The sequence below is a fragment of the Protomyctophum parallelum genome (assembly GCF_964188405.1).
Source record: "Protomyctophum parallelum genome assembly, chromosome: 12".
In the NCBI taxonomy this organism is placed as follows: domain Eukaryota; kingdom Metazoa; phylum Chordata; class Actinopteri; order Myctophiformes; family Myctophidae; genus Protomyctophum; species Protomyctophum parallelum.
This window is the reverse complement of record NC_139712.1, coordinates 28,348,635-28,368,348: the sequence shown is the minus strand read 5'-3', so window position 1 is coordinate 28,368,348 and position 19,714 is coordinate 28,348,635. Positions and strand designations below refer to the sequence as shown.

The 19,714-nt window shown below is 41.7% G+C and overlaps 2 protein-coding genes across 2 annotated transcripts; both read right to left on the bottom strand.

The window, feature by feature from the left end:
- Window positions 1-701: 701 nt before the first annotated feature.
- Window positions 702-4,869, bottom strand: tyms (thymidylate synthetase). Its single transcript, XM_083778744.1, has 7 exons — window positions 4,570-4,869; window positions 3,672-3,745; window positions 3,401-3,575; window positions 3,131-3,232; window positions 2,659-2,834; window positions 1,562-1,633; window positions 702-1,131 (listed from the first exon to the last, which is right to left on the bottom strand). The coding sequence occupies exons 1-7, from the start codon at window positions 4,784-4,786 to the stop codon at window positions 994-996; spliced, it is 954 nt and encodes a 317-aa protein (XP_083634870.1). The 5' UTR covers window positions 4,787-4,869; the 3' UTR covers window positions 702-993.
- Window positions 4,870-6,686: 1,817 nt separating this feature from the next.
- LOC310867616 (multidrug and toxin extrusion protein 1-like) lies at window positions 6,687-18,561 on the bottom strand. Its single transcript, XM_083777731.1, has 17 exons — window positions 18,309-18,561; window positions 17,961-18,062; window positions 16,231-16,299; window positions 15,407-15,555; window positions 14,966-15,008; window positions 14,252-14,296; window positions 14,036-14,133; window positions 12,878-12,975; window positions 12,614-12,727; window positions 11,246-11,313; window positions 10,461-10,569; window positions 10,235-10,310; window positions 10,052-10,121; window positions 9,612-9,741; window positions 9,016-9,110; window positions 8,446-8,544; window positions 6,687-7,289 (listed from the first exon to the last, which is right to left on the bottom strand). Exons 1-17 carry the CDS (start codon window positions 18,453-18,455, stop codon window positions 6,921-6,923), a joined length of 1,881 nt encoding a protein of 626 aa, XP_083633857.1. The 5' UTR covers window positions 18,456-18,561; the 3' UTR covers window positions 6,687-6,920.
- Between the last annotated feature and the right edge of the window lie 1,153 nt (window positions 18,562-19,714).

Here is a 19,714-nt window from a genome sequence, read left to right as displayed (position 1 = left end):
CCCATCTGACAATATGTAATTCCAGCGACCCCGCAAAAGCAAAGATTTGAGTTTAAAACGTTTTCTCTGAAAGAATATATTCAAAGATTTGCGCCACATTTTCAAGATTTTTCAAAAATAGCAGATCTACAAGCTTGTAGCACAGCACTCGGTGCCGTGCTATGAGCTTGTAGATCTGCTATTTTTCAACAGCTAAAGCATAACAATGCTTAAAACACCAAAAGGGGTTCCCGTCCTGAATGGGTTTGGTTCTCTTTGGTGCAATTGTAAAAGTTGAGGCATTGCATTTTGTTTGTAGGTTTCCTTGTGGGTATTAGAAGTATTCAAATTCCTTGACACTTCACTGTTATCTGCCCGCAAAATCAGACCTACAGGTTTAGTAGTAGTAAGTAAGTAAGTAGCCTTGCCGAGCCATGAGGCCCATAGGGCAGGAGCCTATCTCCTGTTTCTGTAGCGTGAGGCAGCTTGATGTACACCCCCTGGACATGTCGCAGGGACTTACCCCCATTCCAGAGGGTTTAGAACCACTGTTTTTTTTTTTTTTATAGGTTTGTGAACTGATCAGCGAAATGCTGATGAAAGCGTGTGGCTGAAACAACTAATTTGTGCCTTGCTGTGCAAAATATGGAAAAGGTCAAAGAAATAACCATTTCTTATATAAAATAAGTTCCAATCAATAATCCACCAAACCATTCTATAAATTATTTATTTACAAATTTAGATATTAACTGTTTAAACAAGATGACCATTCATTTAAAATGAATACATGTGTGGTAGTTACCAAAGAGATCTCCAGCCATAAATTCAGAGTAGTGTCTACTATGAGACTTTATATACCAGTATGGTATACCACTAAACGAGAGTTCAAAATGTTAATATTATTCACTGGTTCTTTATGAAAAAGTTGGTGAAATGTGTCCTGAGGTACTGTACAGTGTGACGTAGAGCCTAAATCTAATGAATGTATGAATATGATATTTGATCTTTGAAGATTTAAACGGCCATCTGCATTTTGATAGCGGGATGGGGATTATAGTCACAGATCTCAAAGTCATCTGCACAGAAGTCATTGATGTTCTCCACCTTCCTGAGGATCTTCAGTTTGGGAAACGGGCGAATCTCCCTCTGGAGCTGCAAGAGGAGGATAGGACACACAATTTAGACGGAAATCCATACGCAACAAACTCAGCCTAAAAACATACAGGTACGGTACTATATAATTTTGCTTATGATGACAGGACAGTTTTTTTGCATTCAGCATGACAACAGTGAGTTCTCTTTTTAATTTCTTCTCCCTGTCTTTACTATGAAGGACAAACATTTTGGCTGTCCAGACACTGACAAAGGCTGGATAGCCGAAACGTGTGTCCTTCATTGTAAAGACATGGACAGTTTTATGGGACATAAATATAATAATTAGGAGTTTCAACATATTCTAAGAATATTCTTATTCTTTAGTGAAATTTTAAAATATGAAAGATCTAATTGTAATTGGGACTCACCGGTGACTCTGTCTAGGAGCAGCATAAGGTTCAACCATAAATTGTTCTTATTCACATACCTGTGTTTTGAGAGGTTCAATGTGGTTGATATAGACATGAGCATCCCCCAGGGTGTGCACAAAGTCACCAGGCTGGAACAACATAGAATGTAAGTTTTTAAACGCAAAAAGGAACCTAATTTTCAATACAAACAAGTCTCTGAATGGCCTCCCAGCCTCCCTCGCGTAGAGTTGTTCATACCGATACCAGTATCGTAAAAGCTGCCGATAGCCTGATACTGCCTAAAATCTTGGTATCTGCAACTTCTATGCCAATAAGATACCACATAATTTATCACATGATGATAATCAATCATGTAATTTACAGTAATCATTTTTAATTAGTAATCAGTTGATTGTTTTATACTCTTACTGTACTATTTACATTCTTATTTTACAAACTTGTAGCTGCCTCCTAGATCAGTGGTCCTCAAACCTTTAAATGTATAGGACCCCCATAACTGTACAAATGGAATCTATGGGTCCATTTGTTTCTATTTGTACACACACAGAGTCAGACCAAGGAACTCTGAAGGACCCTGAACCCCACTTTGAGAACCACTGTCCAAGATTTGTTTAAATTACACACTGGACATCGTGGTATGATGGTGTCGGATCGGTGCTCTGTATCGACCGATATGCAAGTTATGTCGGAATCGGGAAGGAAAAAATATATATCACCAGTAAAACGCCTTAATTAATATAGGCGATGAGCAACCGCAGGGCTGAGACACTACCGGAATAATGTCACTTCACCATGTTAGCACTGTCATAGAAGTTTCATTTTAAGTGGTCTCATATAAGCATTGTGGTCCAAAAATAAACTGTCTCAGCGATATTGTCAGGTAGTTGTCTCTGTGTCGTCACAACTGTAAATATACTGTCTCAGAAATTTGTAATAATTCGACGGCAGTAACATTAGCGTTTTCTCAGTCAGTTGATTCTTTATATCCATATGAGTCAAACCAACGCGATCATGGGAAGTGGATGGCAGTCAAAACGACAAAAGCGATCTTTATAATCTTAATACTTAGACGTTTGCATATTAAAGTGCGACTTGCGGTCGCAATTATCAATGCTTCTCTACCTTCGAGTAAACAAAACGAACGCCCCCTCACCTTCAGTCCGGTGATGTGTGCGATCATGTAGGTTAGAAGGGCATAACTGGCGATGTTGAAGGGCACTCCCAAACCCATGTCCCCTGAACGCTGGTACAGCTGGCACGACAGCTCCCCGTCACACACGTAGAACTGGCACAGGGCATGGCAAGGGGGCAGCGCCATGAGGGGCAGGTCTGCACCGACACACACAAGGCAACAGGTCAACATTAGTTAACATTAACAGACTAGACACTTTGTGCACCTTCAAATGATTTAGGGGTACAAATTCGTAAACATTTAGTTGCGGTCAGGCAGAAACCTTGAAACACACAAGTATGCTGCATATCTACAAGCTCACAACTCATCGTGATGCTTCTTGTTTTTCTTTTTAAAATAATAAATATGTTTTGGACATGTTTCCACCTGACACCAACAATAAACCATTAGAAAGTCGGTTTTGTTTCATTTTTAAACAGTGTCCATTTATTACCTTTGGGGTTCCAAGCACACATGATAATCCTCCTGTCCTCTGGGTTGGTTTTAATAGTGTCAATGACTTTCTGCAGCTGGTCAACACCTTGTCCTGTGTAATCTACAGAGAGGAGGTATTGATTTGTAATGCACTCAACATCTGTATTCATTAGGAACATTTGATTTATGTTGGAACTTTGGAAACAGTAAGGTCACATGTGGGTGAAATTATTGTATGTCATTTCAAAATATCATATGCATATCCGGTGCTTCGTGTGATATACTGCACCTGCATGCATGTCTGTGTACTCTGCTCCGTAATGCCTCCATTGGAAGCCGTAGACCGGTCCCAGGTCTCCCTCCTCTCGGTCTGTGAACCCGCTCTTGTCCAGGAATTGCCGTGATCCATTGGCATCCCAAATCTTGACCCCTTTTTCTGACAGCTCCTTGGCATTTGTTGAACCCTGAGAAAGGACCCCAATTTGAGAACCACTGCTTTATATCAACATTGAAACGGTAACATTATTAATAGTAATTGAAGACAACATTGATATCCTCACCTTGATAAACCACAGTAGCTCTTCTAGAATTCCTTTCCAAAAGACTCTTTTAGTCGTCAGCAAGGGAAACTGATCTGTAAAGATTACAGTAGGATAATTATCTCCAAGAAGGCCAAGATCCTCTAAAATGTTTGCCTAAAATGACAAAATAGGGACGCCAGGTTATTGCTATTTAGGACGGTAACAGGAGTGGGCACTAGTAAGCAAGAGTGGTCACCTTGATGTCAAATTGGCCATTTATTTCCCCCAAAATGGTAAAAATATTTGGAAACTGCAGTCTTAAGTAATGTAAATTACATACAATTAGAACACAAATTTGACAATTTATATTTCTAAAATTGCAACAATATTTCTACAGATGCCATAGTTATTGATAATCATCCCAAATGATGCAATAACAAACAGTGGTGGAAAGTAAATAAGTACATTTACTCAAGTGCTGTGGTAAAGTACAACTTTGATAGTCTTTAAGTACTTGAGTATTTTTTTTACACGTTATAGCCTAGGAGGCTATAAAGCTACATCTCAGAGGTAGCCCTGGTCCATAGCTTTATTAGTGCAACTTAATGCAACGGCAGCAAAGGGCTATGGAGTAGGGCAGTAGGCTATGGACAAGAGCTATCTCAGAGGTAAGTATTGTACTTTTTACTATTATTTCTTTGACAGTTTTAGTTACTTAATTTACAGATTTAGCGGATATGTGAGATTAGACTCTACATCATAAGTACTGTTTTGGTACTTTCATTCAGTACATTTTGATGCCATCACTTGTACTTTTACTCCGGTACATTTTGAATACTGGACTTTTAAGAGTATTTCATCCATCACTGAATGTGAGACAAACAGAGTCCAGAGCCATAATAGAACAAACCAGAAGAAAGCCCCCTCTCTCTCTTACCTCGGAGACTGTATCTCCCCTGAGAACCGAACACAGAGACTACTCCTGTTCCAGTTCTGTCTCCCTTGCGGTGTCCGTGTTGCATTATGTACTCAATCTGCTTCAGATAGCCGCGCTCATCACAGAACAGACCGAACGAACCCGTTTCCATGTTCTTTCCGTCTTTTTTAAGTTCTTCTTTTTGTTTCGCCGCATGTATTTCTGACGTTGCAGGCATTTTGCTACTCCTCACAGAAACTATTCACTTTGTTAAAGTTTTGGCTGAATATGCAACTCGAACGCGAACACAAGTTAAGTTTGTTGTAAAATGACGATGAATAAATTCCCGGGTTATTTCTTTTGGACCGGGGCCGCACCTCCCTGAGTCACGTTACCATGAACGGCCAATGAGCATGGGCCAATGAGGCAACGATCAGATCAAAAACACTTCCTTGTTGTGAACATTCTCGCGCCTCTTCCCTTGCGTCTAGCCAATAAGGGAAAGGCGCGCACATTTTAGTCACGCCTCTGTGATGATGTTTCGCCCACTAAAATCACAGCCTTTACGGCGTGTCACCCCCCAACCCCCACCTCTATCCCCATTTCCTGTCAGCCTACTTTCATCTATCCCTCTATCAATAAAAAGAAAAAAGGCGAAAGCAAAAAAAACATCTTAAAAAAAGACACATTGATTCATTGATTGAAGAATGTATTAACAGATTGGAGTAGGCTACAGTGTCAGTACATTTCAAGGCAGCACAACTCAATACAAAACTGTTAACTGTGGACGACACCATAAAGCATTACACTTGTTTTTCATCATAACATTTAAAGACGTACAAATAAACACTTCTATATAGCCATAAACAGGAACTCATCATATATATGGTAATAGATAATACAATAGAGCAGGTGAAAAGGCCCAATGAGGGGGAAAACATATAAGTGAGGGGGAAAAGGGTGTGTGGGTATTCAGAATTTTATCAGATATTTATTCATTTTAATTTAATTATTTAATGTTTAATAATAATGTAATAATTGTTTTTTGGAAAAGAATGAGGCCTCCTGGAGGATAGAGGAGACTAAATTATATATATGAAAAACCACAGCCCCCTCACGTATTAGGACAGTGTATCAGTCACCAGAAAAATAAACCTAACCTAACATGGTTAAAATGGAGGTAGAATGAAGGAAGGGGGCGGGGCAGATAAAATGAATATCAAATATCTAAATACTGTATCGAGCAAGTAGGGACACAGGACTGACTGTGAATGAACTTGGTGTGGCAATGAGCAACAGAGACCAGTGGAAGCAGCTTGTGTCGCAGATCTCGAGGGCACTCGAAGGATGATGATGATCGAGCAACTTAAAAACTGTCTGGGGTGTTCATATAAGCCTGAGGAGATAGATGATAAAATGACCAAAAGTATTTTGAAAGTGAAATATCCCTTTAACTTCCCACTGTCCACTGTACCACCCCAGCAAGAAGAGAGTTCCAAATTAGTAAAGCCCAAACCACACCAAAGGGACGGGAAGAGGCGGTTCTATGATCACTAATGCAGTACACACCTGCTGACATCTACGGTATTTTCTGTCTCTCAAAGCTGCCATGTTGAATTGAGAACTGAATTCTGTATCCTTTATACTGGCTTTTCCCCACATGCAGTTCGTAGCAAAAAAGAAAACGCCTGCCCGTGTCGAGTCCGTCAGATAGCCATGCAGTTGTCCAGAACCAGCACAAAAGCCTCTGCCTGGGCTCTGGACCTGATCACCCCTATCTCCATATATGGAGCTGGCCTGTTCTGACATCACAACACTTCATATTTGGGAATGCCTGACACAGAACTCCATATATACACATTCAGAGACGGGTCCCCTGGTCGCAGCCAACATATTTCCTGTAGGCGGGGACAAGATATCTGCAGGGTACACTGTCATTGAATGGGAAAGTGACTGATCTGCTCAAACGTTACTCTTTTACCTGCTTTTTCCAAACACTAACTTTGCAAAGATACCCAGAACATCAGGATGAACCTGTGTAGTTTCATGGCTGCTCCAACATTAGTGGCAAAATTCAACCTTGGAGAGAAACGGTTCAACGGAATGTCAAATATGAGTGCCTGCACGAATTTCGTTGCACATTTAGTAGTGTAATTATATAGGGACCTGTCTCTGAATGTGTCTATAGGAATAAAGGGACACGAGAGACCGATACAGAAATCTCCATATATGGGCATAAAAGGGACACAGACAGATGGGTGGAACGGGTACAACGGGTATTGCATAGCTGGGTGGGGCATGGATCTCCAACTTACATCGTTACCGACTCGGTGCTCTACAGTCGGGCACCGGTCTTGTACATTCAATACTGCTTAGGGTTGTGTGGTCAGTTCCAGGTAAGCTGTTGGTGTAGAGTTATTTGCCCAGTCTGTGGTATAGTTGCTCCTACTCTGAGCAGTGACCTCTGGTGGGGGGAAGACAAAGTGCACAGCAATGCCTACAGCCAGGATGAGAACTGTGGTCAAGAGGGTGAGTCCTCGTCGGATGATCAGCTGTGTGAGAGAGAACTTGGCGTTGGCTTTGATGCCTTTGATGGCTTTGTTTTTACCACCCTCTGTTTCTCCCTGTGTCTCCATGAGGCCCTTGCTGCTGCCCTCCGTCTCAGGCCTTGGTTTCAGATCCAGATCCTGAGAGCTTACAGCGCTGTAGCCAGCAGGAAATCCAGCACCCTCCAGCTGGGCCTTTAAGAGAAGGAAAAAGGTGGATAATGCAATACGACAACAAACAAAACCTTGCGTGATGTGACCTAAAAAAATAAAAAGGAAATAGAATGCTCGAAACGAAATGATATATTTTACACAAAAACTTGGACAGCGTTCCAGAATTTACTGTTAAGACTTCCTGGTGTGCTGTTACTGTTGGCCTAAGTCAACAAAATATCGATGTATCCGTCCCAGTATGGACAATTAAGATGTTTATGCTCTTTGATTTCTTATTTTAAATGCCTTCTGTTCCCATCTGCTGTGGGAGTCAAGCAGCTAGAGTCTAGACCATAACTTAACTGGATGACAGACTGTCTCTCGGTTTGCTTACTGCAGACATGGTGAGAAGCAATTCAAGGGCGCCCTGCAGAGGGCTGCACTCGCTGTCACCATTATGTGAACTGTACCCCTGCTCTACCATAGACATATAAAGGCCTTCTTCAGGCATCTGAAGAAGGTCATGAGTTGCCTGAAGAAGGTCTTTGACCGAAACGTTGCCTAAATAAACTGTTCGTATTGCAACTGCAGACGGTGTGCAGGTCTTTATGCACTTGTGCACATTGAGCCCTGCCTACGCACCGTCAAACAGAATTCAAAAATAAATCTGGATTTGCTACATTTCTACCTACGTAATAGCCCTGAAACGTTCCCTCAGTCCCTACACTCATTCTGTAGCTCGGAGCTACAACATACAACTAAGTGTTAACTCTAAAGCCCAATCCACACCACAACTCCTTGCAACAAAACAGTTTTAAGGTCAAACACACTCCTTTCAACTGCCATTCACCATGCAAGGAGTTGCATGGTGAATTTTTGGTGCAGTTTGTGTTTTAATAGGCTCTGTGCACACAGTAGCCATTTTGGAAAGAACTAGGACTACCCCTTCCCTACTTCCTTCACAGGTGTTACTGATAATAGCTAATAAAGGCTTCCATTCTGTTCAAACAGAGTCAGGGTTCTGCTATTGTGCACATTGTCACACTATTATCAGAAGGATAATGGTGTGACCAAATATCTTAGCTGCAAATATCTTGTAGATCAGCTTTTTTCTCCAAATGCTCCCCACCACCACCAGAATACAGATTCAATTGGTTAAGTGAGTCAGATCAGTATTGTTACATAAAAACACACTTACTGTATTAGGACAGTCTGACACATCAGGGACTGGTGTTACCAACTGACTAACAGGACGGTTTGCTGCGACAATGATGGTCTTGCCAGCTCGCACTTGTGCCTGCAAAAGCACATGAGAGCCAGTCCCAAGAGGAAACACAAATCAAATACTGTATATGAAAAGGGGGTCCAATCAGAGGGCAAACTTGTAGTACACTCGAAATACTTTATTTTAGGCTATAGATGACAAGGCTACACATTTAAAAACAATAAAACACAACACCATGTCTTCCTTAGGGCATGGCTGTATAGCATATAGCCACTTGCTATACATGGCTGTATAGCATATAGCCCAAGGAGTGTTTTTCTTGCAAAACTAATGCTTGGAATGGATTCAGAACCATGAAAACCCCCTAGTTTGACACATCACATGCTAATTAAAGCATAATTTTGAAAATGTCATAATATGCTTTAAGTAGCATGTGATGAAAATGTTTCCTGTACAGTTGGCAAATGAAAATGGTAAGGCAGGTTTGATATCTGACCATCTCAATGTTTTATATTGTTTCGTAGGATTTAGGGGACATCCTACCTCAGCTGTGACTTTCTTCCAGTTCAGTTTAAATATGATGAGAAGGATGAAGATGGACTGAAATATGACAGAAATTAAGATACCCAGCCAAAAGCCTGACACAGGGAGAGCAGAGCACACACACGAGCACACACACACACACACACACACACACACACACACACACACACACACACACACACACACACACATACACACAGGAAAATAATAATAAAATTAGTAGATTCACACCACAGCTGATGGGAAACAAGTAAACAACAGCAGTTTAACAAAGGCAGACATATTATTGTGTGTTTTACTGCGTACATGTCCTGCTATTGCTAAACCAAATTAGAAAGAGTGTGTGTGCGTGCGTGCAGCAACGGGCCGACGGCTCCAGAAAATTGTGACTGGGGGTGCTATGGGGGGGCTGGCTATTTAGAGGGGGGGCTAATGAATCTTGGTTTACATAGAAGTCAGTCAATTGGGCTTTTTTGGAGGAGGGGGGGGGGGGGCGTCCCTGCGTGCGTGTCTATATGTAATACGTAATCCTCATTCGTGTCTACATGAACATATTTGTGTACATTCATAATGTATACACAGAAGCAAAACATTACCTAATAGTCTGAGGTTGGCAGCAAACATCAGTGCTATTCCTATTGGCAATGCTATGACGTAGTTGGACAAGTTGGTCAATGCAGCAATTTTCTGCATTCCAGCACCCACCAAGATCCCAGTGGAAACACACTGAACATACACGGGAATAAATAAGAGAATCACAAACTAGCAAAGTGAGAAAACTTCTTCCTTTCACGGCTTCATTTGATATTTTACTTAATTGAATAATACTTATTTTCTTGCCAAAATTGTTCCCCTTTTCCTCCCAGTTTTAGACATACTGGTACAAACTTGTGTTGTCTTCTCACTATACTGACCCCTACTGGTTGGTCCTAGGGATGAAATATGCCTTTCGATATACACAATCGCCAGTGTCTCACAAGAGGCTATGTAGTCTGTAGCGTGTGAGAGGAACCCAAAAAGAGTCTTCAAAACGTACCAATAGTGAGTCAAAGAAATGTAAGAAAATGGAAAGAGTGATGGTTTCTGTAACGATCGCCACAATGTTTCTGCAGATATAGAAAGCAGTCATTTCAATTATTTTCATGTATTAAATGTATTGTGGTATATTATTATTATTAATATAACTAATATAACAGAGTATAAATTAAGAATTACTCACTCATCTGAGGTAAATATGTAGCCAATCACATTCTTGGAGGCAAGAATAATAACACCTTGAAACACAGCAAGGATGCCTAGAAAGAAATGAAATCATTTTTAACGTGTGTGTGTGTGTGTGTGTGTGTGTGTGTGTGTGTGTGTGTGTGTGTGTGTGTGTGTGTGTGTGTGTGTGTGTGCGTGTGTGTGTGCGTGCGTGTGTGTGCGTGCGCCTCTGTTCCTGATACCTGCTAAAGCCAGAGTCACTTTGCAGGTAACGATGGCCCTTGGAGTGTCACCAGCCCCGAGGGCATTTCCAATACGCACGCAAGCAGCTCCCTGGATACCTAAAGGGAACTGATATCGGAGGTCAGTTTACGTTTAAAGGCTCCTATGAACAGCTTTGTGTGTAGATCTGTCTGTTTGTACCACGACCAATTGACCCTGCAGCTGCTTAAAGGACAACTTTATGGCATTCGAACATGGGGCTAATTATGTATTTGTTTTACAAAATATTATAGCAATTTATTTTTTTACTATTTACTATAGTCCTAATAGACCCCAAGAAATTACATCTGGCCACAAAAGATCACAGGATCTACTGAATGTGAAGGTAGCCTACTGGGGGAAGCCACACTGTGTGTCATAGGCTCAATACGTCAGTTTGTCACATTCAGTAGATCCCGTGATCTTTTGTGGCCAGATGTAATTTCTGGGTGTAGTAAATAAAATTAAAAAAAATCGCTATAAAATCCTGTAAAAAAATACATATTTAGCCCCATGCTCGAATTCCCCCGCCCCCCTGTCAAAAACAGCAAAAATCCCTAAAACGAAAGAAAGCTGCAAATGAATTCTTTTTTACACAAACATGAACCTTGGTTGAAAAAAACAACTAAAGTTGTCCTTTAAGTCAATAACTGTGCTTGGCTCCAAGGCACTGAGATCTTTCTTTGTACAAGCTCACAACTCATTGTGAGCTTGTAGAATGATATACTGTAGGCGGTAATGGTTAGAATGAATGGACAAATCATACCATATATCTAAAGGTTCCCAGTTCGTCGAACACATGCTGGGCTGCTAGATCCGTCTCTCCCAACATCCCTGCATTAGAGAGAATGCTCAGGATTTAAACCTGCTCAACAGTAATCGCTCTTTTAATTATTATTAGTAATATTAGTAGTAGTAGTGTTACATTTTTGTAGGGTCAATATAAGTACTAAATTACTGTAACTAAAAAACATCGCATGGATGCACCTGGGACGTATCCTCAGTGATGTATCCTGAGGTCAACGGGGTTTCGGGTCTCTCAACATCATACCCCTCACTCAGGCGACCCAGCCGGGGTTGATCAAGTCCCGACTTACGTCCCAGTAGCTACCCTCAAACAGTCCCACTAGGGAAAAACCAGGGGCACACAATCCGTTGGAACTATTCCAGAACTACTCTGCCAGGGCTGGGAGGTACACTTCTGGCACATGGAGGGACTAGGCTCTGTGGGTTGTCTCCTGGCCGGGCCCCTCCTACGTCTCACCAGGTCCACTCCTGCACTCACCAGGAGTAGAGCGAGGACCTGTGCGTTGCACCAGAGTCCCAGCACCAGACAGTTCATTCAGGAGTGGTGGGCAATGGTTCCGCAGGGTCATGGTGCTGCGGTTCCGCTTGCTGCTTGCATGGCCCTCCCAAAGGCCTCACCGAGGGTTGTTGGGCTTCCTCCTCACGGAGGACACAGGCTGGGGCGCTAACCCATACTGCTGTAATATAATGATAACCGTTCCACACATTTTTCTATTTTCACATTATACATCATAGGTGAATAGGATGAAGAAATAGTTATCACCATGCAACTTCCCCAGTTGATTACTTACACTAGCCCTTACCCTGAGACGGGCGCAGTGCGCACTGCTCCCTGGGTGCGTTTTGCTTTTTTAATTCACTAATAAATTCATTATTATGGTCAATGCCTGTGTGAAAAGTGGGAGCGATTGGTGCAGGCGGTGATGAGATATGGCGGTGTTTCTGACACACACACAGACAGACAGACAGACAGACACACACACACACACACACACACACACACAGACAGACATTGACTGAATTATAGTATGATGATGATGATGATGATGATGATGATGATGATGATGATGATGATGATGATGATGATGATGATGAAGACAATGATTTATTGTTAAATATAATTATGCATTATATAGGAAAATGTTTAATATTTTCGGCCAGGACACTCCAACCAGACATGATCAGAATACTGTGCACAGTGCGCTAATAATTAACTGATTCAGCTTACAGTCATGCAGAAGTTAGAACAAGTGATGAAATATAGGAATAGAAATGCTCACTAATCAACAGGAATAAAGTGTAATCCGTAACACTCACAAATACTGACCTGCAAGGAAGCCTCCTATCTCCCAGATCCACCATTCAAAGCAAATCATGAGAGTGCCAGGAATGGCTAATTGCATATAGGAACCCCAGTCCTGAAAGCATTCACTGGACCAGCCTAGATGGAGTGCCAAAGATTCACGCACAATACAATTATTATTATGATTATTGTAGGGTTTTCTCCTGTTTTTTTAATGTTTTATCTCTATTTTTAATAGCTGTGTGTGTGAGAGGCATGCATGACTATGCATACTTTGTAACATCTCACCTGCCCATGTCTGTTCATGAAGCTTCTTCCAACGGATGTAACCATAGAGAAGCAGACACATGGTGATCCAACCAAGGCTGTTAGCTATTGCAGATCCTCTGCAAGTACAAACACACACACACACACACACACACACACACACACACACACACACACACACACACACACACACACACACACACACACACACACACACACACACACACACACACACACACACACACACACACACACACACACACGTGGTGTGCTTCACTTAGTGTGTAGAAGAGCCAATTCATTTGAAATGATTGAATTAATTGAATGGACTAAAAGTGTTGATGCTATTTTTGAAAATTGATTGAATAGTTTATATATTAGACATACTGTAAATGTAAAAACAGCAATAGAGTACAATCTTAGTTCAAAAGGGATAGCACCAAAAATTTCCTTGCAGTCTTGTTTCTATTTATTCCCTATGGCCTGGCCCTATGCAATCAATCCATAGACATGACATGAAGAATAACAACAAAAATCAGTATCATCAATAACAACACAAAATCATTACATGAAAAAAATAAAACATTGTATGTACAGAATGGGGAAAAAAGGAAGGGAAACAGGTTGATCACCTGTTTAAGGGAGAAGTGATCATTTCCTCTCCCTGGGCCTGCTAGCTCATTCAGTGCCACCTGGTGGACACCAGTTTTGGTCCACTGCACCAATTGCACCACTCAGTTCACACGGGTGTGATTGTTTTGAGGGGCTCTAGCTCCTCCTATACACAGGTTTAATGTTTGTCTTTAGTTCAAAGTTTGTTTGTCATTATTGAGACTTGAGACAGGTGTAAAGTAGGCTGACAGGAATAGGGGTGAGAGATGGGGGGGGGCAGAGTCCATCGGGAACGGGAGTCGAACCCGCGGTACACTGCATGGCTGGATAAGGGAGCCCAGACAGCTACGCCAGCCGCCTGGACTGTCGCTCACTATTTTGAGGTAGTTAGTCAGGTATGTGGGCACTGAGGGCATTGAGGGCTGTCTTTTACCCGGATCTGGAGAAAATACGTTATTTTGGTCAAGCTGTACTTTGTTGCCGAAGCGTAAATTAGCCTTATGGGGAGAGGAAAACAGTCGGAGGAGGACAGGAAGAGCAAATCATGGGCACACGCCGCACACCTACATCACGCCCATCTTCAGGACGGAGATCAGAACGTAGTTGCAACCCAAGTTGACGATGTTGGCTGCTGCTGCTGTGTACATCTGGGGCAAAATGATCCCCTATCCGATAAAACAAATTAGAATTTACAATCGGGAAACAGGAGAGGTATAGTCAGACCAAAGTCAATATTACTTAGAGATGTATTTTTCAACACAGCCCGTAGGCATGTACCCTTACTTGATTCTGAAGGTACGCAACCTGTAGATGATGCAGGAACATAGCCTGTAGGGGGTATGTCATTTTCAGACAGCAGAACTCTCAAACACAAACGCTCTCGTGTATATTTTAATTCTGATGAGATAATCTGAGATAATTTGAAATTCCTGTAAAATATATGTTCCATGATTTTCTTTCTTCCCGTCCCATTACGGTACAGAGAGGAAACTTGTGGTCTTGATTCACCAAGGAATCAATACAATAGGGGAGAACGGGGTAAGATGAACCAGCGTGTAAGTTGAACCACCCCATTTATCTAGAAAAACTGTCTCCAGGACAACTTAAAGGACAACTTTGGGGTTCATGTTTTAGGTTGTTATTAGAGAAAGTAAAAGATGAGTGTAATTTAAAAAAATCATTCGCGGCTTTCTTTAGTTGTAGCGATTTTAGCTGGTTTTGAGAGGGGGCACGGGCATTCGAACATAAGCTAAATAATATGTATTTCATTTTTACAAAAGATTATGGAGATTTCTTTAATTATTATTAAAATTATCCTACTAAAGATAAAATTATCTTTTATTATTGCTTGGCTATAACTACGAAAAGGCCCCAATATTGTTGGCTCCTACGGCTCCTCTAAATGATAGAGGTAGTCAAATAACACATATCACTATAATACACTATATCTACAGAACATTTAGCTTCTAGCAGAGAAGTTTAGTAAAATGCACTTACTGGAAAAGCAGGGAGAAATGCCATCATATACAGCTGGGCAATTCTAGAACAGTACAAAGCTTTTATCACTTCAGTACAAATAATGTGTATTTATTTCGGTAAATGTGTCTTTGTCCATTTGTGTTCCAAAGGAACCATTATTATTACTTGCATTTCATGTACAAAACGTATGTACACACTACACAGTCACATACTGTATTGCATGCACATGACCAAATAATGAGATAAGGTGAACAATTATATAGAGCATGGAAATGACACTGTGTGGATGCATTTGTAGCAGAGTAATCTGCTGCCTGAAGACCAAAGTGTAATCTCTCCGTTGACATGCAGTGTACCCAGACATACGCGTCAAGAAACACAACAATTATATAGAGCATGGAAATTACACTAATGTGTGGATGCATTTGTAGCAGAGTAATCCGAGCCCTGGGCGCTTACCTGGCTACCTCCTCCTCCTGCTGCAGGAGGAGCAGCAGGCGGTGTGAGTTGATGAGCAGACCCCAGCAGGGCAGACAGAACAGCAGTATTATCAACATGCTCTTCTGGACGATCACTCCCACATGGTTCATGTTCTTACTGCCATAGGTCTAGAAGAGCAAGCATATCGTTGCTGTCGGGAGGAAACCACCTAACTCAATTTTTTTTCATAAATCAGTGCTATTGTACACACCCGTTACGTCTGTGTGTAGTGTGTTGTTTTGAAAATATTGAACCGATGGAGAGTAGTAAATAGCACCTCGGACAAAATCTCTTGAATCCATTGGACCCTCAAACGGTCTGCTAAAGCAACTAACTCCGCCATGCCTCTCTCCCTCTCATGCAAGTCATTGACAATATATAAAGTTACAACACCAACTTTGATGAGGCAGTATTGTTTTGTTTTCAAAATATAAGGTTTTCTTCATTTCCTGAAAAAAAAAAAAAATAATCCTGAAATATGAACATTTTGGAGTTAAGTGGTTTCTTCCCGACAGCGATATACAGCGATAGCGATATATCATATACTGTACATGAGACAGAAGGCCTGGGCATCTAAATTAGTGACTTTATATCAGTTCAATTTCCATGGGTGGCAATATGATGCCATTATTTAGTATTGTTGTATTGTTGAGGGGCGCTAGCCCCTCCTATGCCACAGTCATATGTAAACGAGCAAATCAGCGAACTAATCACAGGCAACAGGCATTCTGATTGGCCAGTATGAGATGATAAGAGCGCCCCTCACTTGATGTGATTTTTATAACATACAGTACTGTGCTCACCTGAGAAATGAGTGTGTCACAAGCAACAAGGAGGCCAGTGCCTATGGCTCCTGCGCTCAAGTTCATAGCCTGACAAAATGGACAACAAAATGGAAAATTACAACAATGGAAAATACCCATGTTTGGGAAGGGCCTGTCCATTGTTATGAGTTATGACAGGCAATTATTCCAAATAATTGAATTGCAAATCGAGTGGCAAAGTGAGTTTAACGTAGTTTAACATTGTTTAATGCAATCAGATCGGACTTTTCTGTTTGGAGGTATGGGCTGTCAGGGTTAGAAAGTAGTTTTTTGACACTCATTCCTGGAATGATGATGATGTCACGCGCATACGTCTAGTCTATAGGCTGAACCGTGTAGGTGTTGTTACACTTTCACACACACTAAAACCACCGGCTATGCCAAATTCGTTTGGTACTAGAGCGTGCCTGCAATGGACATGTCTGCAGTCGGACATGGTTGCAAAATGGGTGAGGAAGTGGCCCTTTAACCTCACCTTTGTTAAGTCTAATCACCTATGACAGCTGCATGGGTCCGTTTGGCTACAATTTAATTTGTACACTCACAGAGTTAAATGAACATTGGCAACATTTTAATGTGTGTACGTCAGTCAAACCTCTGAATATCATGTTCTTTGTTAATTGCCTCTGAATACACTCACTCCCTGACCCACGAAGATCCTGACTCTGCCCCACTCTGTCCTCATCTGTCCCTTGACTCCCGGAGTCCCTTCCCTATCCATATTATTTTACATGATGTACATTTACACTTTACAGTGGTAATTTCTATTAGTAGTAGTAGTAGTATTAGTAGTAGACTAGTAGTACTAGTACAAATAGTGGTAGTAATAATAGTTGTTACTGCTGCCATGTCATGGTTTTATTTTTCTGTATTTTGTCCTTTTGGGGGCGCTCTATGTGTTCAGTGTGTTGTGGGTTTCCCATTATGTGTCTTGGTTGCATCTGTGTTCTGGTAATTAAGCTTGTTGGTTACACCTGTTGTGAGTGAGAGAGGGCAGAAGTCTCATTACATTGAAGGAGAGTGCACTGTGCAGATCAGTTCTGTGCAGAAGGAAGGAAGCAGTTGGATGGAAGAAAGCAAAGTAGACCAGAAGAAGTGAAGTGAACGAAGTAAAGTGAACTGTAAAATGTAAAGCAGAAGAAAGTTAAGTACAAGAAATGAAGTAAAGTAAAATAGAGAAAATAAGAGAAAACAAAGAGGGTTTTTCAAGAAAGACTGAAGGATCCAAGTCGACCCCCATTCATGTACAAGCAGGCAAAGTGGTCAGTATTGTATTTGTTTGTGAAGGTTTATGTATTATTGTGAATGTCCTGTAAGAATAGAAAGTAAGACGAATTGCTATTTCTATCTTTGAATCAGAATGTGCAGAACGGCACGTCTGTTTATTTCACAGTTTCACACTCTTCAATCATACTGACAACCAACACCGGCTTAGAGTATATGCATTGCCCATTTGCCCAACCTCAACATACACACCCCCAGGGCCCACTTCGTTGTTTACCCCGAAACCCCCGCCCACTCTCTTAGCGTGAATTATGTCCCTAGAAAGTCACTACAGTCCCAAGTTAATGTTTTGTTTTGTATGTCAGTTCTACGGTGTTTTACAGCACAGTGTTTTCAGCATGGTGTTAATAAACAGCAGTAAAAAATAACTCAGAGTCTCGTGCGATGGATGGGCGGCACAATAGTAGTATTAAGTCATAGCCTACCGCTGAGAACAGTCCATATCCAGCCAGTTCTACGTTGCCTATATGACCACAGAATATGGTATTCACAAATGACATTAAGAAACTGAGAATATGAGATATCACCTGTAGAGAGAGATACAAACAAGACAAGTTTAAATTGTATGACCAATGTGCACATCAGGAATAAATATATTTATCAGATAAAAGTACGGTTTTGTCTAATGGGAGTAGAGGGCATATTATGTTAAATTGTACAATGTACAGTGCACAGACTGTCCTACTGTACAAACAGGGCAGTGTGGACTGTGGATGCAGCTGCAGACTATAGGGGAGCCGGGAGCATCAACACAGCAACTTTCCCCTACTCACCAGCGGGCATGTGAGCCGCAGCACATGGTACAGTTCCTCCCTGTAGGCCAAAGGTAGCAGTCGCCGCAACCACGCACATCGGAACAGTTTGGAGCTGGCGACCGGCGGTGGGCTGTAAGCTGGTTCTGGACCGTCCGGTTTCTCCATTCGGATGAGTGGAGATAGCGAGACAGAGACTAGAGAGAGAGGGAGAAAACGGGAGACAGAAGGGAGAGTTGAACAGGGGAAGAAAACACAGGCGAAAAGATGAAATCTGAGACCACCTCCCAACGGAAGTAGAGGGAATAAAGACGGGAGAAAGAAGACAAAATAGTGTAAGAGGAGTATGAATGCCTATTGTGCAATGTGCGCTCTGAGGGCTCTGGTTAACTTCATACATGGTGGTCATGTGACATGACACGTGTCTGTCTATATGCTAAACATTAATCTGCTGCTAAATGTACTTTGTACAGCCGTCTGCTGTCCAGCCTCTCCCACCCCTCACTGGGGAAAATTCTGGGAGGAAAACAGAAACGGGGCGAGTAGTCTTGTTACCATTGATTCCCAGGGACAGACAGACCCCCACTATGAAATAGTGTTTCATATGGGTCTGTGATTCTGTCTGTCTGTCCCTGAACACTTTTTACAAGTCAATCCTTCATTGAGAGTGAGCTCAAGGATAATCCCCTGCAAGGAGTTGACATGTAGAAAGTCTAATAGGTGTCTTTGAGACAAGGCTCACTTACACTCTTGAAATGAAGTCTTTATTGAATCATGGCATCATTGCTCTGCTTCCCCGAGCCTATATAGTCTGTTCTACTACTTCCCTGGATAGTTGAGATAGTTGAGAATAGAGAAAGCTGCAGTGTGTCATTGCTGCCTGTCAAACCAGGGACATTAAGATGTGGGTTTGGGGGGCATAACTCACAGCCCGTTCCTAACTTCCTATACTCTGACTGACTAGAAGACAGATAAATCTGCAGACAGTACATTAATCCCTGACTGTAATGCAATACCGCACAACTCCCTACAGCAGGCTTTTACTCCCAGTTTTTCAGTTGACTTCTTTATGCAGCAGGATATATGTCAGCAGAAGTTTGAGTGTTTACTGTTTAGATAGTGTTTTTTTGAGCCTATGCCCAGCTTTTGGCTTGTGATTGGCTGATCACCCCATAGCGATTGATTTGATTGGCTGAGCAAAGTACATATTGAAGAGAAAAGTGAAGACACCAAAAGTGATTGGCCGGAATGACTTTTGTGATGATCTGATTGGCTGAGCACGGAATGTGATGTATGATGATGCAGCCTGATCTCACATAAAATACTAGCCTGGGTAAACCCAATACTATATATGAACGAAATTGCAATTCTGTAGATGTTTAAACGGCAGTTAGACTTTTGGGGAAACTGTCGTTTAAACTGTCGTT